General features: G+C 47.9%; 1 protein-coding gene across 12 annotated transcripts in view; it reads left to right on the top strand.

The window, feature by feature from the left end:
- SLC4A4 (solute carrier family 4 member 4) overlaps positions 1-26,790 on the top strand; it is a 143,375-nt gene that overhangs the window by 71,615 nt on the left and 44,970 nt on the right. For 8 of the 12 annotated variants that reach the window (XM_033513343.1, XM_033513342.1, XM_033513344.1 and 5 more), the window contains 2 exons: positions 22,278-22,413; positions 25,994-26,154. In XM_033513343.1, coding sequence (XP_033369234.1) covers positions 22,278-22,413; positions 25,994-26,154 — 297 coding nt within the window. Of the gene's footprint in view, positions 1-21,907; positions 22,414-25,993; positions 26,155-26,790 lie in introns of those variants that run through there. The other 4 variants (XM_033513348.1, XM_033513347.1, XM_033513349.1 and 1 more) reach the window with 3 other exon arrangements.

Here is a 26,790-nt window from a genome sequence, read left to right as displayed (position 1 = left end):
GCTCTAGTACTTGATAGTTGAAAATTATTTCCTTTCCACTTTGTTAGTGTCAGCCATTTCCCAGAGAAACGGTGTTGGTTAAAATAAATTTGTGTGATATCTGAAACAAAATCCTTGAGAGCTGTGGGCTGTTCTGCTCAGCTTTGAATCCTGATCTGACATCTGTTCAAGCAGAGAAGAGTCTTTGCTTGGATTTATTTGCTGATTTCTTACCCACCGAGTGAACTTTAAAATAATGATATTAAGTACATGAAAATTGTGTGTAGGAAGAATGTGGTCTAAAGAGGAAAGCAGATGTTAACTGAAACGTAAGTGGTTCTGTGTAGATGTGTTTGCACTTGCATGGCTGGATTTATGTCTCAAAAAAGGCAGAGCCCTTGTGGCGCCTTTTCCTTATGCTTTGGATACCCCTGGAAGGGCACTGTAGGCCTCAGCAGTTACATGGAAATAAAAGTATGCATAAATCAGCAGAGCCTTTCCTGCTCTTTGTAAGGAAGCCTAGGAATGGACTAGTCCCAGCCTGAATGTGGTACTGGGACGTGTTCAAGTCTTGCTTCCAACTGGAGACCTTGATATTTAAATATAGTAATGGGAACCAAGTTCATCCAATGGAGCAGGGGTGCATGGCTGAGCTCTGAGCTGTGGGTGTGTAATACCCTGTGAGCTGCATGGCTGGGCAGGAGAGGTGTCCTGAGCATCCTCACCTGTGGAGACCTCCAGCAGTTGCCCTCTCCTCCTGCTCCAAGGGCAGCTCCATTACAGCGGGATTGACTAGGCCTGGCTTTTAGGCTCTCACTGACAACCCAGCTCCTCCATGTCACAGCCATGCTGGAGTTCAAATCCCTGCTTTGCTTCCTTGGAACCAACCAGTTTTTCTGATTTCTCACAGGCAGTTCTGTGAGTGGAAGGGAGGTTGGAGGAGGCAGAAGGCGTGGGTGTCCAATCCTGTTTGCACAGGACAGGGAAGAGCCTGCTGGCTGCCCCGTGAGCTGGCTGGGCACTCTGCCTTTCAAACCCATCCCCAGGAGCCTGCTCAGAGTGCCTGGCCCCGTGGGAGCTGGCAGGAGTGGTTTGACAGGGGGATGGAGCACACTGGGGATGGATCAGCTTTGTGTGCCCAGCACAGGGAATAAGGAGAGCAGCCGGCAGTGCACGGTCCCTGGCTGGGGAGCACTGGGACAGTGCCTGCGGTGTCTTTCAGACAGATAAGTAGCTCTTAGGATGTGAGTCATCAGCCAGGAGAAAAGGATGTGGCTGAAGAGCACCACTCCTAGGGAACAGCAGCAGAAGGAGCTGGCTGGAAGCAGTGAAATTTGGTGTGCCAGGTGCAGAGAGGGCAGAGAAGTTATCCTGAAACCGTAACATTTGGGTAACCATGAGATTTGGATACCAAGGCGCTTTGCAAGTGTCCTGCACCAAATGTGGGCAGAGATGGGTGTCACTCAGACTGGGATAAGACAAAGGAAGGTATTTTATGGTTGTGGTCTAGATGAGTGTGTCTCTCTGCAAGAGAGACGAGGCCCTGTGTACTGTTCCCTGTCTGAGAGCTCCAGATGGGCCATACTGAAACACCTTGCAGAGACCTTGCACCTTCATTCACATTCCATGGGCTGGATGTGGTGTGCCAGGCTCTGCTCCAGTGGGAGGGAGGGAGGGAGGTCACCCTGGCCTGTGGGAGCAGTTGTATTTCAGAGTCCAACACTCCATAGTGCCTGTGGAGCAGGCTGTGTGAAACTGGGCACGTGGCAAGTGACGCATCCACAAAGTTTTGGGAGTTATCTGGGGGTGGTTTGGTGGGTGGGGTTGATCACTGGGGTCCTGATGAGGAAATGTACTTGGAGGAGTTGCCTGAAATTGCTTGGTTTGAAGTCCATGAAAGCAATGGAAGCTTGGAGGCTAGGAAAGAGTTTGACAGCCTGGCAAAGCTTTCTGGGCCATCTTGCAGACCTGTCGGGCTCCAGACACTGTGGAGAGAAAGCTGCTGCCTGCTCCTCGCTCGCAGGCACAGCACTGACCTGGCTGTTCAGCTGGGCACAGACTCTTCCTTGCGCTTTGGGTATTCCTAGAGAACATGCCTGACCCCGTTTTGTTGGACTTGCTCTTATTTGGGTTTCCCTTTATCTGTGTGGGACTTGTTCTGCCTACTTTGTATATCGTGGTTTTCTTGTCCCAGCCTGTTCCAAGGTAAATTGCCAAGGATGGGAGGCTTCAGAAGGATGAGTCTGTAGCAAAAAAGGAGTTCACTCCAGTGATTTCATTCCAGCATGGATTTCATCGTGGGAATGGGAGCTCACTCTGCAGAATAAACTGCTCACCATCAAACAGTATAAATGTATGTAGTGGCAACAATTGCTCCTTTGGCAAAGCCTAGCTAAAGCTCTATGGAGGGATTAGTCTAGGCTTAGCCTTAAAGCCGGGCTTGAAACATACTCTGCATTCCTAGTGACAGGAGTGTCATCCAGAACAGTTGTTTCATGTCTGCTGCAAGAATTGGGGATTATTTGAGGACGGACTGGTTTAGGTAAGTGACCATCACAGATGGTAGAATCTTATTTGCTGGTTGGAGGCAAAAAAAGCAGCTCAGGAACCACAGAACATGCTGAGTAGAGTTATTCACATGGGCTATTTTAGAGTTAAATGTTGTCTGTTGAGCAGTTCAGGTACCAAATTCAGAATCACAGAGTCACTAGGTTGGAAGAGACCTTCAAGATCAGCAAGTCCAACCCAGCCCTAACACCTCAACTAAACCAACTTGAGCTCTAAATTCCTAATTTAGACTAATCCTGGAGTCATTTAGATTTCCCTTTGGCCTGGCCCAAGGGTTTTGCAGCGTGTCACAGCTCCTGGTGATGTATGTTGTGTGTGGGTATGGGAAGGGGCAACAGGAAACTGATGAAGATCTAGGGTTGGGCAGCTTGCCTTGGGATCTGCCCAGAAAAATGGTGCTGGGGGCTCAGTCTGCTCTCTGTTCCAGCTGTGTCAATGTGACTTTTATTCAGCAGTGAAGAGGGAAGATTTCCAGATCTTTAGCCTCGTCTGCTTAAAATACATATGAGTGTATATGCAAAGCAGGCAGTATTTTGTAATGAATTGTTTGCCTTTGGAATGAGATTGCTCTTTGTCTTGTGGGTTCCTTTAGGGCTTTGGCAATAAATAAGAAGCTTCCAGCTGCAGACAAAACCACATTTGGGGTTAAGTGTGAGCAATTTTTGGCTGTTGGATGTTCCAGCATCACCTTGTCCCAAGGGCTTGGTCCTGCTTTGGCATAAGGATGGGAGGGACCTCGGTGGGGCAGGGACAGGCTGCCAGCACCTATAGGAACAGTGCGGGCAGAACAAGAGCTGTGACCCAGGACAGCACCAGGAACAAATTTAACCCAAAGCATATATTTAGCCTGGCTGCTTGCAAGAAGATTTAAAGCCATATTTAAAGCTGAGCATCTGCTGAAGTGCCGGGCGGATTGCTGATATAAATAGTTACCCGCACTGGAGCTGCTCTGGCTGCGTGGGGAAACCTGGGAGCAGGCAGGATTTCAGGGAGTGCTTTCAGCTGCTTTGCTGTGCTGGGCTGACTATTCCTGATATCTATTCTCTTTGTCACATGTGGGAGAATCAGTGCACAGGGGACTAGAGCTGGACTGGAGGTTCCCTGCCCACTGTCTGGGCTGACTTTCCTAAAGCGTGGCGCTGCTCGGAGCTGTCCCCCTCGCTGAGCTTTGCTGTAAACTGATCCCAGGAGGATGAGTCTTGTTGGGAAAGCAGCCAGGATGCTCTGTATGGCTCGTCCTGCTGTCCCTTTGGGAGTGGAGTAACGTCAAAGAGCTTTCCTCCTCCAGCAGCACTTAGGAGCTGTCATTTTCCCAATTATTTGTACTTGTCTTAATGCCAGCTCAGCTGTCACTGAATGAATTGCCAGGTGTTTTCATAGTTTATCCCTGCTGCTGTGAAAACAGACTCATAAAAAAGGGGTCATTCCTTTGGGTTGGGATCTTTCTGGAGTCAGAGTAAGGGAGATGAGCAGCTCCCTGTGGAGTTCCCCTTGGAAGCCATGATTCAGTTGCAGACCCTCCCCTTGAGTCACAGCTGAGGCTGACTTGCCACCTGTTGTGGGAACACGTGTCCCACGTGGAAAATGTCCATCAGGAGCTGCTGCTGGTGGTCACAGCAACCTGCTCACCCTTTTTTCTGGAGCTGCCTTGGACACAGCTGTGTCTGTCCTGCTCTGGAAAACATTTTATTTGCATTCAGGTTTCATTTCCAGTCTCAAAACGTTTTTTTTTACTGTGTGAGAGTGGTAACACATGTGGATTTTGGTCCAAAACCTGTGCTTGTGGAATACAGTGGTTTTTGTGCTTATGGTGCTTCTTAATTATAGGAGGGTTCAATATTAAGAAGCTGAAAAATAAGCAGCTGTGTAAGGTTTATGGGTGAGGAAGGTCTTGTTCCCCAGCTTCTGCCTAATGTCCTTCCTCAATCATTAGAGGAAAATAGGTTTTAGTAAACTTTATCCTGGTGGATTCTTTCTGGAGAAGCCAAGTCCTGCAGATGACTTGCATCCTGTTGGAGCTCACAGCTGGTACCATGGAAAGGGCTGGCTTTCAGGACATCCCCATTTCACAGCAGTTGGAGCTGTAGGCTTCTAACTGGGACTTGGCAGCATTTAGGAGAATGGGGATGTCTCCTTTGCTTTCCCAGAGTGGATAGAACACCTGTGAACAACGAAAGGGGCTTTTCTTTCCCCTTCTGCACAAGAGGAGATAGATTGTTTGCCGTCAGAAATTGTCTGGTGCGTCCTTTCCTTAGATTTCCCAAACCTGCAGTCCTGTGCTAAAAGCAGACTGTTCTTTAGGCAATTAATCCTCCCTTTGTGGCGAATTCCAAACACTTTGGAAGACTGTAGATCACCTTCAAGTTCAACTGAATGTTATTTTGGGCTTGGGAAAATAAGTAGTTCACCTTTGTTGCATCTCCAGCTCATCCAAGGTTGGTGACTTGACTCTTTTCGCTGCAGTGCTGTGACTAATCTCATAGTTTTGTTGTTAACATGATGATGTGCTTTCCTAAAAATGGAAAGATACCGGGCCATTTACCTCATTCCTCCACAGTGGTTGTTGCACACTTTTAATGAGTGTGCTGGAAAGCCCTATTGATCAAAGATGCCTTGTTTATAGCTATTTTTGCCAAGGAATTTGGTACAGGTGTGAGCAGGGCAAAGAAATGGAAGGTGTGATGCTCTGGGGGAGAAGCTGTTAATTCCTGTTGTCAAAAGGGAATGTGTCTGCTTTGGAAGCCTTTGAAGATAGAAATAGAAGGCAAAATAATATTAATATGCATTAAAATAATATTAATATGCAGATGTAAGGGGCTACAGGGAAGAGAGCTTACGTGTTTATGGATCTCAGGAATGCAGTGTGGTACCTCCACTGATACATGCTGATAGTGGCTCTTTATTTTCAGCCCCTTGGGAATGATTTGTGTTACAGGAACTTTGGGATTGTGAGGCTGAGACTGACTAGAAAAGCATTTGTATTTCTTTTCACTCATTTTCTTGAAATGAAGAAGTACAGTATTTACTCTGGGGTAAATACTTTGAATTTTGGAGACTTGAAAAGTTGATCTCCTTTTTGGCTGCAGCCTGCTGGTCTTCAGCACCTTTTGGAAATAAGGATTTGGTGGATTTCCTCTGAGGTTTTGTCTGGAAAAGTGGTTGCAAGGGGAGAGTTTTGGAAGTGACGACTGTCCAAGCCTGTGACATCTGTGATCTGGCCTGTGCAGCCATCTCTGGAGATCTGCTGGAATTCTACATCTTTTTTGGTCTCTGTGGGTCAGGCACATAGTATTTGTTGGTTTCTCTCGCTGCCTGTGCTTGTGTGAGGTGTCTGGAAGCGCTGAGGATGCTGTGAGCTGCCTGCAGGTGTTTGAGCTCGGTGCCTGTGGGAAATGCCAAGGCAGGATTTTGCCAGGTCAGCTCTACACGGACACAGTATGTGTCTGAACCACTGGTGACTCGTTCCTGGCTTCAGGGCTGGCTTGGATGGTACATCAGGAAAAACTTCCTCCCTGTTAGGGCAGCAAGGCCCTGGGTGCTCAGAGAAGCTGTGCCTGCCCCATCCCTGGCAGAGTCCAAGGCCAGGTTGGACAGGGAGCAGCCTTGTTTAGTGTTCTGCACGTGGCAGGGGATTGGGATGAGATGAACTTTGAGGTGCTTTCCAACCCAAACCATTTTGGGGTTCTGTGGTGGAAGAACTTCTCCTCCTGTAGCTTAAAGGTTGTAGGAGGAGAGACCCTGGATACAAATTTGAAGAGTGCCTGAGATGTTTTTAGGGGCGGGGGACAGCGTTAGATGGTGTTTGGTGCCCCGTCAGACACCCTTGATGCACAAGTGGTGCTATCTGTGAACAGCATCCTTCTGGCTCTGGAAGAGCCCTCCCAGCCGAGGCAGCACGTGATGCAGAGGGGAAAACGCTCTTCGCCTGGAAACCAACAGCTTTGGAAACATAAGGTCAGTGCTGAACTTGTAAAAACATCCTCCTCCAATTGAATCTGGTGTGACATTTTTCTGAGGAATGTGGGTTGGATGTCCTTCATTTGGGAAGAGCAGACAGATTTTGCACAGCAAGAAGAAGAGTAAATGTTTTGCAAGGAATATTTTGCTTACCATCAAGGTCACGTATTTTCTTTCAGTTATGCAAAGTATGCGCTTAAAATGGGAATCTCCACTGGAGGACAGCTTTCAAATCTTGGAAAAGACATCCTTGAGGATTATTGCTCACAATTTCCTGTCTCTTTGGGGGATAAAAAACAAACGTGTTTTGAAGAAAAGCTGTTTTATCTAAATCAGTGCACTGAACCGTTCTCATCTGCGATAGTTTTGTAGGCAGATGTTTGCCTTCATCTCAGAATTAAGCAGAAGAACTTGGGTTGTAGTTGAGGGATCAGGTACATATGAAAGAGCTGTTCTCTGTTCCATGGCTTCTCTGGTGCCACAAAGTTGAGGAACACCTGCAAAAACAATCTTTTTTTTTCCATTTTCTACATCTTCTTTTCTTTCATGCATTTAATGGAAGTATGTAGCAAACAGTCCTTGCCTAATTTTTCTGGGGTTACTTTTCCATGTGATGGAGTTCCTTGCTCTGAAATTGATGGAACCCCGTTACAGGTTCACTTTCCTTGTTCAGAACTTCTTTCCTGTAGTGACAGAGCAGAGCACGATGGCTCCTGGAAAAGGGATTCTCGGAGTGTGTGTTCCTGTTGCTCACAGCTGCATCCCAGCCAAAGTTTACCTAGTGCTCTGTGGTGGAGGACTGGGGAAGGAGGAGATGGATCTCTCTGTTCAGCACCTGGGTTTATCTTAGGGCTTTAAAGGAATGCTTAGGACTGGGAGGCAGGAGAAATTGGGGAATTTAGTTGCCCTGAAAATCACCTGTGTATTTCTTAACATCATAAGGAGTATGGAGTATGGTTTTTTTTGGTTTTTTTTTTCCCCCAAGTTCAATAGGCTTTAAACCCAGCCTCTGAGAAGGAATATAAAAATCCCTTCTTGGTGTGTGCACACAAATAAATCAGTTACAATTCTACAGTCCAGAATGGCTGAGCTGGATCCATGTGTGCCTTGGCTTGTGTGTTACACATTGTTGGGGAGCTCCTTTCCATACTGCAGCTTCACTGCAGCTTTCAGTTCTTGAAGGTCTTTTCCAAGGGGATGCTGTGATTCAGTGCTGCCTTGCACTTCCAGACTGCTGCATACCTTCTTCACTGGGGTCATGGTTCTTCTTTCCCTGGAGCCAGGAAAATGTGCACCTCACTGTGGAGAGTTTAGCTCAGTGGGTGAAGTAATGTATGAGACATTTCATCAGCTCTTCATGTTTGCCTTGAAAAAAAAATAGAGTGCAAGAAATCATGCTTCATTTGAATCAGCTAGTGGGGAAATTCCATATCCATAATGGATTTAATCTGGTGATATCCTTGTCATGATTTCCTTAAGGGGACTTGATTTGCTGTTGCTATCTCATTCACTCTGAATCTGCTGTTCCCTTTTGGTAGGCAAGTCACACTTGATAATACCTGGAGAAGTTTGACTTTGTGATGTGCAGGTATCCAGCATCCTGAGTTTTGTGCATTGCATGGCCAGTTAGATGTTCATGCTAGTGTTCACCTGGAGATGGAGAGGGCTTCCTTTTAGATCATCTTTTTCAAATTCCATGTGGAAGGAAATTGAAATTCTGTTAAAAATATCCAAGGGGGAAGGCTGTCTTTTTTGGTAATGGTGCAACTACTTGGTGTTTGGGCTTTCTCCCCAGCAGAAATCCCTTTAGGAATGAAGGGACCATTACCTGAACTAATGAGCTATCTGAGTTCCCACTTCTCCTTTGATCTCATCTTCTCACCTCTTCCTTTTAGCTGAGAATTCTGAAGAAATAAACAACCTTTCCTGTTGCTACATCGTTTTTAATTTCTTTAATGAGCTGAATAATTTAATTGAATAATGTAAACCGACAGTAATATTCCCTCTGCTCTATAGAAGATGCCACTGTAAAACACTGCATTAGCACTGGGTTTGTGTAGTCTGGGCTGAAATTATTAGTTTCTGATTCTCGTTTGGATTAAGCAATTTGATCTGCTCAAGTCTTTGGAGTCAAACTATGAACTCTGCCCATGGAATCATCACAGAAAGGCCTGGGCTGGAAGGGAACTTAAAGCTCATCCAGCTCCATCCCCTGCCGTGGGCAGGGACACTTTCCACTAGACCAGGTATCTCTAAGCTCTGTCCAGCCTGGCCTTGGGCACTTGCAGGGATGGGGAGCTGTGTCCCCATGAGAGCCTTGGTTATTGTCCCTTGGGAGCGGTGGGTGCTGACATCGTGCGTGCGCTCCCGGGGTGCCGCGGGAGCCGGCCGGAGGAGGAGGAGACACGGATGGTGTTACGTGAGCCAGGAGCAGGCAGGGGCTCTATTAATAGAGCTGAGAAGCAGATGATTCCCAGTGTTACGTGACTGTGACTCTGGAGATTACAGGGAAGGGGTTTTGGGGTGTCAGGAAGTCACCTGTGCAGGATGTGTGTGTTGGCAAGGGAGCTGGGACTCTACATACGATGGTGTTGAAACCGAGAGATGCACTAATGGGAAAATGGAGAGAGTTTGGATTTGAGGCAGGAGTGACCAAACTCCTTTCAGGACTTGGGAATGGGCTGTGCAGGGTGGGCAGAACATAAATGCTGGATGTAATTCCAAGTAGGTACATCCATCCTCACTCCTGCTTCACTTTTTCCTTATGACCTAAATAATGTTGTGATAAATCCAAGGCATCCTTCAAATTCATGGCATCCCAGGAACTGTGAATTCCTCTTCTGTGCGCAGTCATAGGTGTTACCTGTCTGATCAGCATCATTATTCCAGCACAGATCTTGAATGTAAAGCTTCTACACCTGCTACTCCTGTAAATTCCCTGTGGAAAGGCCAGTGTAGCTTAGTGTGGAAAACATCAAATTATTTTGGAGTCACCTTTCACTGGGAATAATTTGGTGAGTGCAGCTTTAGCTCCCCTTAGTGCTGTCAAGTTTGTTCAGTGCCTCGTTACCTTATTTTAAATCAGTCTTTTGCTTTGCTTGGCTCCTGTGGGAGTGAGCAGGTCCAGGCATGGGTAGATGGCTGGTGGGATAGTTCAGCACCTCTCTGGCCATAATGTTGTTTTCCTTGCTGTTGTTGCAGATGTAATCTGTGGTTAATCCCCCAAGCCCAAACCTGTGACTCCCCAGAGGACCTGAAGCCTTTTGTTGGTTTTGATTTGCAGCCTTGTTATAGACAAATTAATGGCCCTGAGTGACAGCAGGGCAGCCAGAGACGAGAAGAAAATGAGTAATTAACATATATTGGGTATTACTGATTGCTTTTATGATTATCTGGATTTTAAGGTATTAGCTGGAAAAATAGCTCCTAATCCCTTATTAAAGATAAAAGGCAAGTCATTAAAAGTAGGAGGTTGTTTTCAGTCCTGAGAAGCTCTGGAAATATGTCTTGGCTCCAGCAGCAAACTAACCTTGAAAGCCTGTAATTCCAAGTTACTCAGCTTAGTTGTTCTCCTCAGTGAGGGAATTTCTGAAGTTTCCCATGTGCTGGGAGGCGGAGGGGATGCAAGACAAAGCGACCCTTGTCATAGGAGCTGCGTGCTTGGCACCCTGACAGGGCTCTTTGAATATCCTCAGCATTAAGTGAGGCTGGCCCAGCTGCTGGGCTGGGAATTCTCCACAGCTCCACCGAGGGGTTATCCCTAACTTGAGCTTTCTGTCAGAGGTGGATCTCCTGTGTGAGGCTCCCATCGCACCCCAGCTCCTTTGTTCCTCCTCCCTCTCCCTGTTGTGGCCACCTAACTGGTTTTGTAGCCATCTAACTCCTTTCATGGCATCGTGAAAAAGGTCACAGAATGGTTTGGGTTGGAAGGAACCTTCAAAGTCATCTTGTTCCAACCCCCTGCCACGGACGGGGATGTCTTCTCCTAGACCTCATTGCTCAGAGCTCCATCCAACCCGGCCCTGAATGTTTCCAGGGATGGGACATCCCCCACCTCTCTGTGCCAACGTTTTTCTCTTTGTAAAAAATACATGGCCATCTCACTGGTTTCAGGTCCATCTCACTGGTTTCAGGTCCATCTAACTGGTTTCAGGTCCATCTCACTGGTTTCATGGCCATCTCACTGGTTTCATGGCCATCTCACTGGTTTCAGGTCTATCTAACTGGTTTCAGGTCCATCTAACTGGTTTCAGGTACATCTAACTGGTTTCAGGTACGTCTAACTGGTTTCAGGTCCATCTAACTGGTTTCAGGTACATCTAACTGGTTTCAGGTACGTCTAACTGGTTTCAGGTACATCTAACTGGTTTCGGGTCCGTCTAACTGGTTTCAGGTCCATCTAGCTAGTTTCAGGTCCTTCTAGCTGGTTTCAGGTCCATCTAACTGGTTTCATGGCCATCTCACTGATTTCATTGCCATCTAACTGGTTTCAGGTCCATCTAGCTGGTTTCAGGTCCATCTAGCTGGTTTCAGGTCCATCTAGCTGGTTTCATGGCCATCTAACTGGTTTCAGGTCCATCTAACTTATTTCATTGCCATCTAACTGGTTTCAGGTCCATGTAGCTGGTTTCAGGTCCATCTCACTGGTTTCAGGTACGTCTAACTGGTTTCATGGCCATCTAACTGGTTTCATGGCCATCTAACTGGTTTCATGGCCATCTAACTGGTTTCAGGTCCATCTAGCTGGTTTTGTGGCCGTGCACTAAGCTGAATCAGCAAAATAGACTAGTCCAAGCCCAAAGCCCTGATCCCAACAGGGAAGGGAAAACAGGAGGCTGGAGTGCTGGGAGCAGGAAGATTTACATAAAAGTGGGAAAGGGTGACATTTGGTTGCTGCTGTTCTTAAACCCACCTGGGGCACGTGCAGGGTCAGAAGGAAAGCAGCAGCAACCCTTGCTGAGTTGTAATAATAAATCATCTTCAGAAACTTGCCAGACACTGAGACTTTCTTAATAGTCAAGTATTTTTTGTTTTAAAATGAGTATATTCCTTATGTCTGGGTAATGAAATTTGAGTACCAGTAAACCCACAAACTTTTCAGATTTATTTCTTGTATTGTAGCAGTTCTGTATTTCAACACATCATGTTTCTATGCTTTGGCTATACTTTTAAAAAGCAATCTAAAATGCAGTTGGACCAATTAAAAAGAAATAAAGATGGCATTTAATGACTCTAAGGAGATCAGTGCTTGTAAAGAGATTTACATTGGAGGCAATGCTGTTCTGATGGAATAATTTGGAAAACACTGCTCATTCCTGCTTTGCTGTTTCCATCCTAACTTGTTTAAAAGATTACCAATAGTGCCTGGCTGATTTGTTCCTCTTTTATTTTTTTCCCCATTTTTTTTTCCTGAAGTCCTGGACAATGTGTAAGACCAGCTGGGTGCTCAGTGCTTTTGATGCCACTGCCAGTTTTTTGTGCTTGGGGAAGGATTTAAAAAGCAGAGTTTGACTCCCTGTTGGGCTGGTCACAGTCCATTCCCTAAATGCAAAGGAAGCAGTTCAGCTCTGTGTTGCTGTTTTCCTCTTGGGTCTTGGTTGTGCTGGTGCAGCCCTTGCCATTTCTCCAAGAGTTTGTGAATATCTTCTGATACAGAGTTGGCTTTTTGTTACTCTCCTTTCTGTTTTCATTCTGCAGGCCAGGATGCCAAGCAGATCATTAAACCCAGCATGGGGTTTCCAGTCTGTCTTCATTACTAAAAGTTGCTCTGAAGCTGTGGCAAGGCAGTCAGGTTTGGGCAGCAGATGGGGTGGCTGGAGTGGAGATCATCTATCTGGGAAGCTCACTAATGGAATAGAATAAATGAGGTTGGAAGGTGCCATCAGCGGGTCCAAAGCTCTGCTCAAAGCAGGGCCAGCTTGGTAATTAAGTTATTAATTTTGCTTTCTAAGTTATGATATCATGTCTGGAGCTCTGTCCTTAGTTGGCAGTGCAGTGACACAGGCCCCCAAGGAGACACACTCTTACTTTTCCTACTCATGGAATCACACTGATGCCTCTGGATGCTCAGCACAGGGAATTCTTGGGGCTCCTGGGGCTCCCTTTAAGCACAGGCAGTACAACATGATTCTTGCCAAGTGCAAGGAATTGCATCTTCTCTCCTTTGCTGTGGTTTCATCCTCCCCTCACATGCAGTAGATTGATCCTCTTGTACCCTCCTCCTCCTCCTCCCCTGTAGGGCCAAGGGGACATTGTGACCCTGTAAAAGACACTTTGGGGTGAGCCTGGGAAGGTCAGTGCTTCTGCAAAAATCCCCCCCAGCCATTCCCTCGGTCCAAGCCATCCCCAAACCGACCTCCTCCTCATGTTTTCTTCCCAACAGACTAATCATTAACAAGCTGCTTAATGCACAACAAAAGACCAATTAACCCTAAAGCATTTAGTGAACTACATGTAAATTAGTTGTAAAATGTTGCTGTAAACATTAAATGTTAGGCAATTACATAAACCAATAATTGCTAAAGTTGCATTTAGGAGCTTAAAAGAAAGAAAAAAACATCTGCTTAAGGAGCACTTTGGAGAACTCTGCTAATGGTTTTGTTTTTAACTGCAGCCATCCCGGTCTGGGTAAGTCCCAGCAGGCTGGGGCAGCTTAGATTCCATTTGGCTTTAGTTGTGTAGGAAAAATAAAGGCATAGTAACCTTGTGCACCTTTGGAAACTGCAAGGAAAACCTCCAAAGGGCACAACCTAGAGTCTAGAAAGAAATGGTAGAAATATGATAGATGGTATTCCATTGGATAGCTGTGCCAGGTAATTCTGTGGGTTTTCTTCAGTGAAACATTGCAGACCTGACTAAAACCTTGGGTCTGGACAGGCTCTGCTGAGGTGTGAGCACAAAGGGCCTGGCCACTCACTGCTCTTGGGTTCACTTCCATCTTCTCTCTGTTCTGCAGACACCTACCTCCTCCCATGTTAACCTCTGGAAAAGGCTAAGTGCCTGTGTGTGCACCCACCTGTGTGCTGGAGTTTCACACCAAGAGGCTGCTCTGCTTTTCTGCACAATTTTTAATCCCCTTAATTGGCTGTCTCACTCCAAGGTGGTCCAGGTCACCCACTGCTTCTCAAGCTCCTGCTGCTAATGGTCTTAAATAATTCATTTTCCTTGTATGCCTCACGTACTTATCCTCCAGTTTTTAGTGGAGTCTTTCATTTCTGGTAGTTTTCCTTTGACCTGGGCTTGTGTCAAACCCAGCTGTTCCTAAATGGTGCAGTGAAGTGTGGCTTGGCCTCCTTATTCTGTGTGTTTGTGCTTCACTGCTGCTTTAGAGCCTCTTTGTTGTTTTGGTAAAAGTATCTCTCTGTGTGGCTCGTGTTGCATTCCATAAGGAGTCACCAAATGTGTCTCTAGATACCAGATTTCTCATTTTTCAGTGAAAAAACAAGTTGGGTTTGTTTGAACTCGCTTTCTTCCTTCCTCAGTTTTGGCAATAGCCTTTTCTGGAGTATATTGACCTTAATTACAGTGCATTCACTTACTGAAAGCCAACCCATGCTTAATTTTCCTGGATAAATCCATTGGATAATGGTCTTTTATTTTTCTTGCACACAGTTTCACTACTATAGATCCTGGTCACGTTCCTTTCCTGCAAGTGGAAATATTTCATACTTGTGTTTCCTTGATTGAATTACAGAAGTTTGCTGAAAGCTGTAAAAGTGCCTTTCAGGATGGATGAGACCCCAGCAAATCCACTGGTTTTTTCCACCACAATCATGTTCCCTGGGGGCTTGGTGCTTGTGTAGGAGGTGGGGGTGAGCCTGTGAAGCTCAGAGTTAAAAGGAGGCAGAAGCTTGAACTTCACTTGCTGTTGCAGGGGGAAACCAGTGAAGAGCAGGAGCTGCCCAAATGTCAGCAGGCTTTTGAGAACAAGCTGAATTGGGAGTTTCTGGGAAGCTGCTTGGAAGGAGCAGGAACTGCTGGCAGCCTGGAGCCGTGCCGAGCCCGGAGTTAATGGTGGTTAATTTTTAAAGGCAGGGGCGAAACTGGTTATTGTGTCTTTGTCTCAATGGGGTCTTTCTGCTCCCAAATGCCATTGCAAGAGCCCTTTTCTGAGTTCCCTTGACTCGACCCAGAGAGAAAAAGAAAATGCCTTCAGAGAAGTGATTTATCCACGCAAAACTTGGCTTTGCCACGCTGCTGACTGGTGGGGACACTTCCATCGGGATGGTTGTGACATCTCCAGGGGTGCCAAGTGAGGGAAGTGCTGTTTATCAGGATTTAGCAGACAGAATTAGTGCAGACACCCAGAGGAGCAGGTCTGTAGGAGTGGATCCACCCCACAGAGCTTGCTTTGCAGCAGCAGGGAAATGTGAGGAAAACCAGCAGGGAGATGTGAAACCAGCTGGTTTTGTAAGCACCCTGTCAGGCCAAATCCTGGTGCTCTCCTGGTCAATGGCAGCATTGTCTGGATTCTCAGGCTGGCTTTGCAGCTTTTTAGATAAGCGGCTGTGAGCAGTTCTGAGCCAAAAGGGCAGTTTGTCACTGAACAAAGCGTTTCAGAAGGTGGTGGAAAAATAGACAAGCCTTTTCCAAAGCATCTCCAAAGGAGGTTGGCACCTTCCTCCTGCTGTCCTGGTGAAATGGCTTCCTGAGCTCCACCTTCTGAGCTGGTTGGACCAGGTGACCCTTGAGGTCTCTCCAAGCTGGTGTCCTGCAGTCCTGTGATGCTGTGATCACTGTGCTTTTAGTGTGTGGAGTGTAGGACAAGGGGGAATGGCTCCCCACTGACAGAGGGCAGGGCTGGCTGACATATCAGGGAGAAATTCTCCCCTGTCAGGGTGCAGGAGCTGTGGCTCCCCATCCCTGGAAGTGCCTAAGGCCAGGTTGGAGGGGGTTGGAACAAGATGATCTTTAAGTCCTTCCAAGCTAAACCAGCCTGAGGTTCTATAAAATACATATTTACACCATGGATTCCCTCTCCTAGTGGAGTTTGAAGCAGGAGAGGTGATCAGGAAGAAATAAGAGCCTGCAGAAGCCCCCAACACGTGCATTTAGCTCTCGTGCACCAGTTGGCCTCTGCAAGGATGGCAGGGAATAATAATGCACATTTCCCCCTGTGCCCAGAATGCGTGAGGTGTTTGGCAACATGGAAAACAGAGGGGACAGAATGAAAGGAGCTGAAAGTAAGAAGTGTGGATGCCAGAAACACTCAGTACTCCTTGAAAAACTGCCTGGCAACGGAGGTGGGCTCCACTGCAGCCGGAGCCACGGGCCGAAGGGCTCGGCATGGTCGGAAACTGGGGGAATAAATAGGGAAAATCCTCACCCACATGTGGGTTGTTTCCTCCCCCTGTGGGTGGGTTCTGTCCTGCCAAGCCCCTGCTGAAGGAGAGTTGCAGAAGTGCTGAAACAGTCAGGGCTGCTGCGGAGATTGATTGAACGGGACAAATAGACAGTGATGAAACCCTGCTTGTGAGAAGAGCTTAATAGGCAGAAAATTGGCTATTGCAGCCAGAGGGGAAGCACAGAGAGGGAAGTTTCCTCTTGTCATTGCTTGGAAGCTTAAACTGGAGAGAAGAGCCCAGAGTTGTTATAGCTGTGTCCTTAAAAGTGTCCCTGTTGCCTAAAGGAGCGGTGCTGGACCGGGTTATAGTTTGGCAGGAGGGCTTGTGGCTGGTACAAGGGACTGCAGCACCTCAAACCAGCTTTAAAACTGTCTTTGGGGAACAACATTGCAGTGTTGGAAAGGAAAAGGGTTTTTTCTTCTGTTCACCAGAGGAGCAGGAGTTTTCCCCTGTACTTAGGATGAGCAGTTGCCTTGTGGCCCCGAGGTGCAGGGATACTGATGGAGGTATGGGAGGAGGTGTGTGTGATCATGGTGTGCTTACAGGGTTTCAGGTACCAGAACAGGACCTAGCAGGATCCCACAGAGGTGGACAGCACCAGCCTCTCCAGGAAGGAGACTGTGAAAGCCACACTGCTTCTAAAAGGGAAACTGAGAAAAGCCAAGGAAGGAAAATGATGAGAATTAGGGAGTGATTTTTGAACTGTTCTGTGTGGCAGCCACTGTGCTGCTGTTTCACTGGGGACTTGACTGTTGCTCAGATCCAGTGGAGGTGTGATGCCAGACAGCATCCTGTGTCTGTGTGACAGCAGGAAATGTTCCAGAGCTCTGGAGGAAGCCAGGCTTTCTCTAGGTGCTGCTCTTTCTTCATTAAAGTCTTCTTGGCAGCTGCTGGGGAATAGCTCCTTAAAAATGTGCTGCCGTAGCAGTTTGATACAACTGGAAGTAAGATGGCTGACCTCCAGGAGTAGTCCAAAAATACCTTTGTTATCCATATTTTGCAACAAGTTGCTAGTGGTGTGGTTTATATCAGGGTTTATAACCAGTATGTTTTGCCACTGTGGACTAGCTGGTTCGTAAAAGAAAAGTGTCATAGGCACTGCTGCCTTTAATGCAATTAAGAATGGCACTTGGAGAATGTAGAACGTTTGAAAAATGTGATGTAGAAAGACAAATTTCTCGTTTTCCTATCGGTTTGGGAGCCAGTCACTGTTGATTAGCATCTAGCTGTGGCATACCCATGGGGAATTATGTGGTCAGTGTATGCCCAGTTCCACACCCTTGGAATCAGGGGAGCCTGGCATTGATGTGAGCAGGAAGAGCCTCACATTGTTAATACACAAAACACTTTGTTTGGCTCAGCTGGCTAATGGTGTGTCTGTGGGAGGTTATCCATTCCCATTTCCCTGGGGTTCTTCAGCTGCCTCTGCTTCTGGCAGGTTATGTAGATATTACTGGTTTTGGCTGCAGCTGGGAAAATCAAGTCTTGGAAGGCAGAGTCTCCCTAGAGTGGAGCAATACTGGAAAAAGCTCATTGTGGGACTTGGGGTGTTGCATGTGGTGGTCTCTGCATCACAGGCACGTGGACAGAATTGGTAGGGTGTCTTCTTTTGTAGGAATTGCCTTTTAGGATAAGGGCCACCAAATTTTCATGAGACAGTGCTGGGTGTGTTTAGAAGCTTCCCAGACTGATTGTCCACATTGCATCCATGTTAATGTGAAATATTTTTGGAAGAAGGGTCCTATTTCTCTCCCTGCATCTCCAAGGAATGTTTTAATGAAGTATCATAGGCACAGCACCAAAGACCAGGGGAGCTGGGAATGCCCAGCAAGGCGTTATGTAAATGCTACCGTTCTCCTGGCACTTGGGAGAACACAGCATTAGTAAGAATTTGTCCAATACTGAAGATTTTTTGCAGATCAAACACTTAATATATGCCACATGGTGCAGAGGAGCTTACAGCAAAACAATCCTGCAGTCCAATAGTCCAGCAAAAAATGGATTATTCCAGAGGCAGTCAGTGCTGTTCTTTATCTCTGGGAAGGGGCACTCTCAAGGGATGGGGTAGATTCGCTCCCAGATAGATCTAATACCTCGAATGGCATTCTCTGCACCCCAGAGTTGTGCAAGAAGTGGCCTGGGGTGGGATCCAGGTGGTGTGGGGAGCATTCCCTGCCGGCTGCCAAGTCCTGCTTGTGGAAAGTCTAATCTCACAGCCAGCCCGCCCCGGCACGGGGTCAAAAAGTGATCGTTCAGAAGCAAAGACGCAAAACAAGCACAGGAGAAATTCTCACGCTTGCTTAGAGTGATTAGCTGGGGAGTGGAGTGGATGGCTCACAGGGGTGGTTCTGTGGGACCCTGGGAAAGGCTGCTGTGCGGCCTCAGAGCAGCGTTCCCAGTGCAGTCTCTCCAAAAGCAGCGACACCCACGTGTAAATCCACGGGTACTTGGCTCCTTTGGTGGTGCTCAGGGATGCTTGTGCTTGCTGCAGCTCTTGGGGAATCAGGATGTCAGTTCTCACCTGGGCTGTTGTGCAGAAGCTGGTGTTAGCTGAGGTGATGGTCCTCCTTTCCATAAAGAAAATAACAGTTCTTAGCTGTAAAGGTGCAGGAATAGCATGGAGGGTTGGTGTGCTCCAGAAGCGCTGGGCAGTACTGCTGGCAAAGCAGGAGAGCATCCTTTGTCTTAGCCTGTGGCCTGGTGTGTTGGATGCTGTATGGGGACCCGCAGAGGTGTCCCAGGGAACTGTTTCCAGCTACTCCTGGTTTTAGGTGGGATTCCGTTCTGGTTTGTCTTTGAAGGAAGCTGGTGGGCCATCAAAGCCCCCCTGCTTGCCTTTAGCTGCTGTCTTATGTTGACATTGCCACACGATTAAAATTGGTTTTGGTACTGGAGAATTTTGGAAGGGAAGTCAGCTGAAGTGGAAAAGAAGCAGGTTTAGATCTGTTACAAGTGTCTGCACAAGCGTGCAGCGCTCTGGCTGCAGATGGGTCTGACCAAGCAGAGGGAAAGCAGCTCCGGAAAGGAACCGGAGTACCATCATGTCCTGTTTCAGGAAGCCTGCCTGGAAAGCACGTGGGACAAACAGCTTTCCTTGATGCTGCATCCACAGGCTCTGAGGAGGGATTTGCACCAGGTCTCTCGGGGATTTATGTAGCTGCCAACGTGCTTGGAAGTAACAGAGAACTTTGTGTCTGATGGTCCCTTTGGCCTCTGGTGAAGGAAGCAGTTGACTGAAGTGCAGGTCCCCAGGGTCTTCAGAGGTGTCCCTGACAGCAGGCAGCTGAAAAAGGAGGAAAAGCATGTCGGCTGAGTGGAGAACGGGCTGTTTAACTTGTGCATCAGCACAGATTCCCCCTGTCCTCCATCCCGAGGCAGCATCACACACCCAGAGAGCCAGGTGAAGGTACCTGCCCCCAGCAGCAGCCAGGCCCTTGGCACAGAAGCAGGAGGTGACTTCAGGATAGGGGCCAATGCCACAAAGCCCCCTGGCATTTCCATGTGCAGCTCTGCTGTTGCACCGGGCAGCGAGGGAGAGCTGCCACCAAAGCCACTGCCGAAGCTCAGCCATGCCTGATTTGAGGTTGTTGTGCTAGAACGTGTCTCTCCCTATTTCTGAACTCCCTGAGATTCCTCTCTCTTGATGGAGATTGATTTTTGCCTTTGGGAACCCGAGGGTATACATTGTGCTCAGAACTGGCCTGAGCTGAACTTGGAGAAACTGCTGATGTGTTTGCTCTTGTGCGAGTTATGATTTTATAAGCTGCCTCATGGACTGTGTGTGGCTGAATGGAACAGGAAAGGGAAGAGAGGGAAGTGAGAGACAATCCCCCATGGATGGCATTGCGTTGGAACATTCAACCCTCTGCAATTAATATCTTAATTCCTCTCCCCTTTAGGGGAACAGTATAACTCCAGCCATCTAAATGTGTGGATTAGCCTTTTCTCTGCTGCAGATGTCTGCTGACCACCAGGTTGTTCTCTTGGAAAGGACAGCAGTATGGAGCAGCCTGAGCCACCCCTGGCACCGGCGGCGCTGCTGTGAGCGGCTCCGGGGTGGCACAGCCCGGGATGGTGCCGTGAGAAGGTGATGGCCAAGGCTGGGACAGGCTGCCCAGGGGGTGCTCAGAGGTCGGGCAGGCAGGGGGCTGAGGGGTCACCCCCCGGGTTAATGACTCTGCAGGCCCTGAGCCCTGCGCTCAGCACACGCTGTTCGCCTGGAGATGAAGGTGAAAATATGTTCTCCTTGCTAAAGAGAGCACATAAACAACCCATAAACGGCCCATTAACCCACAAAATCGCAATAAAGGACGTGTGGGCAAGCGAGCATCGAGGACCTGTGACCCGGCGTGCGCCCTAATGGGATCGTGAACCTTATCATCCGCCCTAAGTGCGGGGAATGGGAAATTAGCAACAGGGAGAGGAGGCAGGAGAGAAACAAGGGGTGATGGGCACCCAGGTTGGGTGTGCAGAATGTAGTGGGAATATCGGGGTAACGCTTGCATGTAGTAAAACCACTTCAGAGTGACTCAAAAGAGACTTTTCCCATTGGCTCCAGTGGATGCCTTCAACAGCTTAAGAAGCTCTGCAGTCCCTTCTCTTACAGCCTCTTCCAAGCAGCAGCCACTTCTGGGGTCCACCTTGCTTTTTGAAGTGGTAAGATGGACATGTATTTTATTTGTTTTCTGGATGGGATACTCAAATTCTGTTTGAATAGCAAAGTATATTGAGATCCATTAGTGCAGGTAAAGGGAGAGGACAGTGGAACATGCATGGTATGGGTGGACAGTCTGGCATCTGGTTCCGGCCCCCTGCCATGGCAGGGACACCTTCTGCTATCCCAGCTTGCCCCAAGCCTCATCCTGCCTGGCCTTGGACACTTCCAGGGATCCAGGAGCAGCCACAGCTTCTCTGGGCACCCTGTGCCAGGGCCTCGCTCCCTCACAGGGAGCAATTCCTTCCCAATATCCCATCTAACCCTGCCTTCTGACAGTGTGAAGCCATTCCCCCTTGTCCTGTCACTCCAGGCCCTTGTCACAAGTCCCTCTCCAGCTCTCCTGAAGCCTGCAGGAAGTTGAATGCCTCGTGATGGGGAGGCTTTTGTAGCAGCGGGGCAAGGTCCTTGGCTCCCAGGAGATTCCAAGGGCAGTTATGATTACAAATATACTTTCAGTAAAAAAGAAATCTGTATTACAACAGCATCATCCCTCTGAGTAATTTAGGAAGAAAGCTATGAAGTTTATTTCAGGAAAAGAAAAAGGAGTAAATGGCCTGTATTTTACTGGTTTCTTTTTAACTATTGCAAATTGAAAGTATGTTTACCCTGGAAAAATCAATGTGGTTGGACACCTGGTGTAATTAATTATTTTGCAAGAGACAGCCAGCTGATCTTTTGAAAAGAAAGGAGTTTTTAGCAGAGCTGTTCAAAGTTCATAGTCTGCCGTGTATCTCTAATGCTGATAAACATCCAGCAGAAAGGATGCCTGTCTTAAAATTTCTCATGGTCACACCTTCATGTTAAGGTGATATGCTGAGAAAAAGGCTGTAGACCCCAAGGAGCCCTCCAGCAAGGTGACTCTGGTGGTGTGGGCTCCAGTCACCTTCAGGAGATGCCCTCGGGCCATGGGACGGGGATGGCGATGTTCTCGGGTTTGAATTTTGAATCCTTAACCAGGAAAGGGTTTCTGTCCTTTTTTCTCGGGGTTATAATGCAGACTTTGCTTGTGCTGTGTGTTGAACGGAGTTCTTTTGCCTAAACAGGCAGTCTTTTCCAACCAGGACCAGGTTGTTTTTTTTCAGTGCACTGGTGCCTGACTAAATGCATTGGGTTGCATTCTTCATGTATAGACGAGACAACCCTTGTGTTAAGTATTCCTGTGTTTTCCAGTGGTGGGCTGGGGAAGTTCCAGCCTGCCTTGCAGGCCAATGGCAGCCCAAACCTGGCTGGCAGGGAGGGAGGGGAAAGCCAGCAGTGGGATGCTGTGCCAGCAAGCCCCCAATTGGTTTGGCTGGAACTGGTTTTAGGTCATATAAAAAAGGGGGTGAAGGATCCGGGCTGCTCAGAGAGCGGCAGGTCCTCGGCCAGCGCCACGGAGCGCGTTGGTTCTGAGCTCCACGGTGCTTTGTTGTTTTTTTTTACAAGGACTGCAAATTGCTGTAACATAGTTAAGGTCTGTAGGAAGAGACAAGTTTTCCTGAACTTTACTCCCAGCTTGAACTTGTAAGAAGTTCAGTGAGAGGCAAGGAAGGGGAGAGAGGGAGATAGAGGCACCCTCGCTCACGCCCCTGCGTCCGCAGCGACGAGGATGTCAGATGGCAAAGGCAGCCTGGAGAAACAGCTGAATGGCCTTGGGGAGCAGGGCAAGGAGAGGAGCCGCACGTCCCTGGTCATCTCGCAGGCCGTTAACCGCAGTATTTTCACCTCTGCAGTCTCCCCCGCCGCCGAGCGCATCCGCTTCATCCTCGGAGAGGAAGATGACAGCCCCGCGCCCCCGCAGCTCTTCACCGAGCTGGACGAGCTTCTGGCTGTCGATGGACAGGAGATGGAGTGGAAGGAGACTGCAAGGTGGGTTGGTTTTCCTTTACCCTGAGAGGGAAGGGCAGCCAGCAGCACTGCCATGGGAAATCGCTGTTTTAGCCTTCCATTGGGCACTACCAGTGCTGCAGGATCGCACGGGGAAGCCACAAAAAGGAGCCGGTATAATTCAAATTACCATTCTTTGGTAAATGAGAGAATTTTAGGGTTTGTTGAAGTATTCCAAATGAAAAACTAGGGGAATGATAGAGTGCCAGATTGATTGCTGTAGCTTGCCTGTGGAGAGAAAAGTATGGGCCTCAGCAGTGCTTTGCAAAGGGGGACACATCTCGGCTGGAATTGCCAGAAGTTGCTGGCTGAGTCAAAACCTCTTCAGTACTATTGCCCCAAAGTAGCTTTTGAGTGTGGTCCCACCTCACACCACAGGCTGGGAAATTTTAGCTGTCCCTGTCCTAGTGAGTTACTGATGGAATTAATTTTAAATAGAAAAAAACCCATAAAGGTATTTTCTTGTGAAGGAATTATTCAAGGTGCGTGTTAAATGCTGGATGGGGTTGCTTGCTTTGAGTTCCTTGGCTCTGTGATGCTGCTGTTTCTTTGGTCAAAAAGCCATGACAAGAAAGCTGGGGTGTTTTTGGGGTCTGGCTGGTACAAGTTACATGTAGTTTATATGTGAACACCACTGACCTATTCCCAGTTGCCCTCACTGAACCTGGGGGTTTTCCTTTATGGCAGCTCTTTCCCCACCTCCCCTTCTTAAGGGCACTGTCTGTGTTCAAAGTTAGCCCCTGTTTGGTCACCTTAATCTTCTATACCTGTGATTTAATGAGCTGCTCCACCACCTACCCCTTTACCTCTTATCTTGCTTTATTTTTGCTTCTCAGTTGCTTGGGGAATTTACTTAATGACTTCTCACCTTTTACTCTCTAACTTCTGACTTGTTGCTCATCCTTTTCTCCCTTTATTGCTCTTTTTTCCTCTTACCAGGAATTCAGCACTTCCTGATTTAGGTCTTCTTACACATCTTAGGTGCATTGAGGTGTGTGGGGGGTTCTCTCCAGGGGTCTTCTCCCAAGCAGCAAACCACAGGACGAGAGGAAACAGCCTCAAGTTGTGCCAGGGGAGGTTTAGGTCGGATATTGGGAAAGATTCTTCACCCTTAGGGTTGTCTGGAGTGAGGATCTCTCATGGGATTTCATGTGTAGATGTGATGCTTAGGCACATGGGTTGGTGGTGGCCTTGGCTTTGCTGGATTAGCATTTGGATTGGGTGATTTTAGAGGACTTTGCCAACCTGAGTGGATCCATGGTGCTTTGTATAAATGACACAGAATGTAGCGAAGCACCCTGTTGAGGTGCTCTTTCATTTCTAAATTGGCCCAACCTCCTGCCTTTGTAGATAGTGATCTTACAAAGATGGTTCAGGATTTTCCAGCACATTGCTGAAATTGTTTAAGCTCGCCCACAGAACCTCCTGAGAGCTCCTGAGTGTCTCCCAGTGCCTCCAGAGCCGGCTGGCGCTGTGCTTCAGTTGGCACAGGATCTGCCAGCTGTTTTGGGGGTGTTTTATAGCTGCTGCTGCAGAACAGCTCCCCCACAACCAGGAAGCTGCATGAGCAGGTGCTGAACACAGGAAAAAGTGCAGGGCTGTGCAGGTGGAGGAGAGAGGAGAGGACAGAATAGACCTTGTGGGGTTGATGCTTCCCCTGGCCCCAGTGCAGAACTGCACAGCTCCCAGCTGGGGAGAGCAGCACTGCCTGCACGCTGGTGCAGGGCTAAAGGCTGCACTCGTGTTTTGAGAGAACAAACAATCAAATTATCTTCCTCATCTCCCTCCTGCTCTGTTCTGACATCTACACATTCCTTCTGTCTGCTGCTCCTCACTCCCAACAGCCCCGTGAAAGCTGTGTTGATATTATCAGGTGTAAAACAGTGAAGGATAAAAATGTAATTCCCAGCACAGCTTATAAAACAAAAAAAGATCATAAAAGAGGTTGAAAAAACCCATCTCCACCATCCCACGGTCTGGCACTTTCATTCCTTTTCTCTGTAATCCCCTTGCCTTCCTGCCATCTCCCCACACTATGGTGGACATGTCTTGGTTCCCAAGGACACTTCACGGAGCCTCACGACAGGCTGGGGGCCTCCAGCTGCTGCAGGTCTTTTCCTTCTTCTGCTTCACTCCTGTGAGCACCTCTGGAATGCAAGCTTTCATTCCCATGCTGGTTAGTGGAAGGTGCCCCTGCCATGGCAGCAGTTTGGAGCTAGGTGAGCTTTGAGGTCCCTCCCAGCTCACAGCACTCTCTGACCGCATGCCTTCCTTCACCCGCCTTTGCAGGTTCATGTTTGGTTTATTGTGTTGGGATTGTGGAGTGTAGTGAGAAAAGTAAACAAAAAGCAAATGTTGGTAGTTGGGAGTAATCACTTTCCCTGGAAGGACAAACACTGGTAATTTGCAGCCTTCCTGCTCTTACAGGGTAAATGTAAGTCGGTCCCACATCGCACAAAGCCCCTTCAAGTGCAAAGAGTTGCATCCACCCAGGTCCCTCAGGCGTCCTAGGAAACTCTTAGTTTTTGTGAACTAAAAGGACCTTATTAATTGGAGATGAAAATCAGTCTTGTAGCTTGAGGTAAAAAGCAGCTTTAAAAAAACAAAGTCTCAAAAAGAGATTATTGCAATTGTGAAGCATAATTGATTAATCCTCAAGTAATACATTTTTCAGGATTAAAGATAATTTTGCTTGCTGTTAATAATACTGTTTGGAGCAAATGTATGAGCTTCCTTACCTTATGTGTGCAGTTTTTTTTCTTAATAATCCCTTTATATTAGTCACTGGAATTCTCATTTTCCACATATATTAAAATGGTGTCTCAAGAGGGGATTAAAAAGCATTTCTGCTTTGCCATTAGGGCACATTGAAGCACCTTTTCCTGCACCCCCAGTTTCCAGCAAAGCTGTTGCTGGGTGCTGTGGTAAGGAAGAAGGTGTGGGCCAGGTGAGATCCCATAGCCTGGCTGGAGCCGTGTGCTCCATCCCTGTGTGCTCCGGGTGCAGCGGAGCCAAGGGCAGGGTCAAGGCTGCAGGGGCAAGTGGGGGTGGGCTGCAGCCCAGGGACATGGAGCCTCCTGCTTCCCTGCTGCTGGCATGTGGTTTTAGGGGTGTGAAGAGTGTTTTGCACAACCAGGATTTACCCTTTGCTCTCAGCTTCCATCAGAGATAAGTTTTCTGGATTTTTTCAGACCTGCTTGGTTAAATCATTAAACAGCAGCTGGAGGGAAAGAATGAGCTCCTTAATTTGTGCCTTCTCCTTTGGTGGCTCGTTTATTCTCTGAGAGCACCCTCAGTCATGGCTGGGATGTGCTCACCTGTGGGCATGGCATTCCATGCTGCCTGCATCTTGGCAGTGGCTGATTCCATCTTTTATTTCCTGAACTTGAATCACAGAATCATTTAGTTTGGAGCAGCCCTCTAAGACCACAGAGTCCAACCATTAAAGCAGAGCTGCCAAGATAGTGAGGGACAAGTCCCCTTATTGCCAGAAATGCAGGATTAGTTCCCCTGCAAGGAGGCAGAAGCCTTAACCCCATCTCATTGCTCTGCGCTGTCGTAGGTGGATCAAGTTTGAGGAGAAGGTGGAACAAGGCGGGGAGCGATGGAGCAAACCACACGTGGCCACCTTGTCTCTGCACAGCCTGTTCGAGCTGAGGACGTGCATCGAGAAGGGCTCCATCATGCTGGATATGGAGGCCTCTTCCCTCCCACAGGTGGTGGGTAAGTACACCTGTCTTGGCTCTTTGCCTCACCACACGTTTTTATTAACCCCGGTGTGGTTTTATGGATGGTTTTAATGAAAAAGCGCTGCTTTTCCAATGAAAGAGAAAAAAACAACCCAAATAACAAGGAATAACAGGGGAAACTAGAAAGTGCCTGGGAAAGGATAATAGATAGATGAACAGAGTCCTTCTGAGTGCAGGAAGAAGAATGAAAAACATGAATTTAATATATATTCACTGTAGAAAAGGTGACATGTGGAAGGACCACGTCTCTGGGAGCAGAGACAGCCGTCAGGTGCCGTTCATGCAGAACCACTCGGGCCAGGAGCTGCTCCTGGGTGAGGTGTTGAGCTGCCCACTGAAGGAGGTGGGGCTGTGTTTAGGATGGGACACCCCACACTCCAGCACCAGCTGGTTCTCCTCTCTGCAGAATGAGAGGGTGGCTTTGGTACGGTCAGATTAGCTGTGGGTGACATGCTCAGTGACGTGCTGAGAGCCAGATCACGTTGCACGTGGCCTGTGAGAACTTAGGGAAAATAAATTTTCCAAGTGAGCCATCCAGTGGAGGGACATTTAACCAAAAAAACTCAGTTCACGAGCTGTTACATGAAGAGATGTAAAAGAGCAAAATTAA

This window comes from Parus major, chromosome 4, assembly GCF_001522545.3.
Source record: "Parus major isolate Abel chromosome 4, Parus_major1.1, whole genome shotgun sequence".
In the NCBI taxonomy this organism is placed as follows: domain Eukaryota; kingdom Metazoa; phylum Chordata; class Aves; order Passeriformes; family Paridae; genus Parus; species Parus major.
This window is presented reverse-complemented; position numbering and strand designations above follow the sequence as displayed.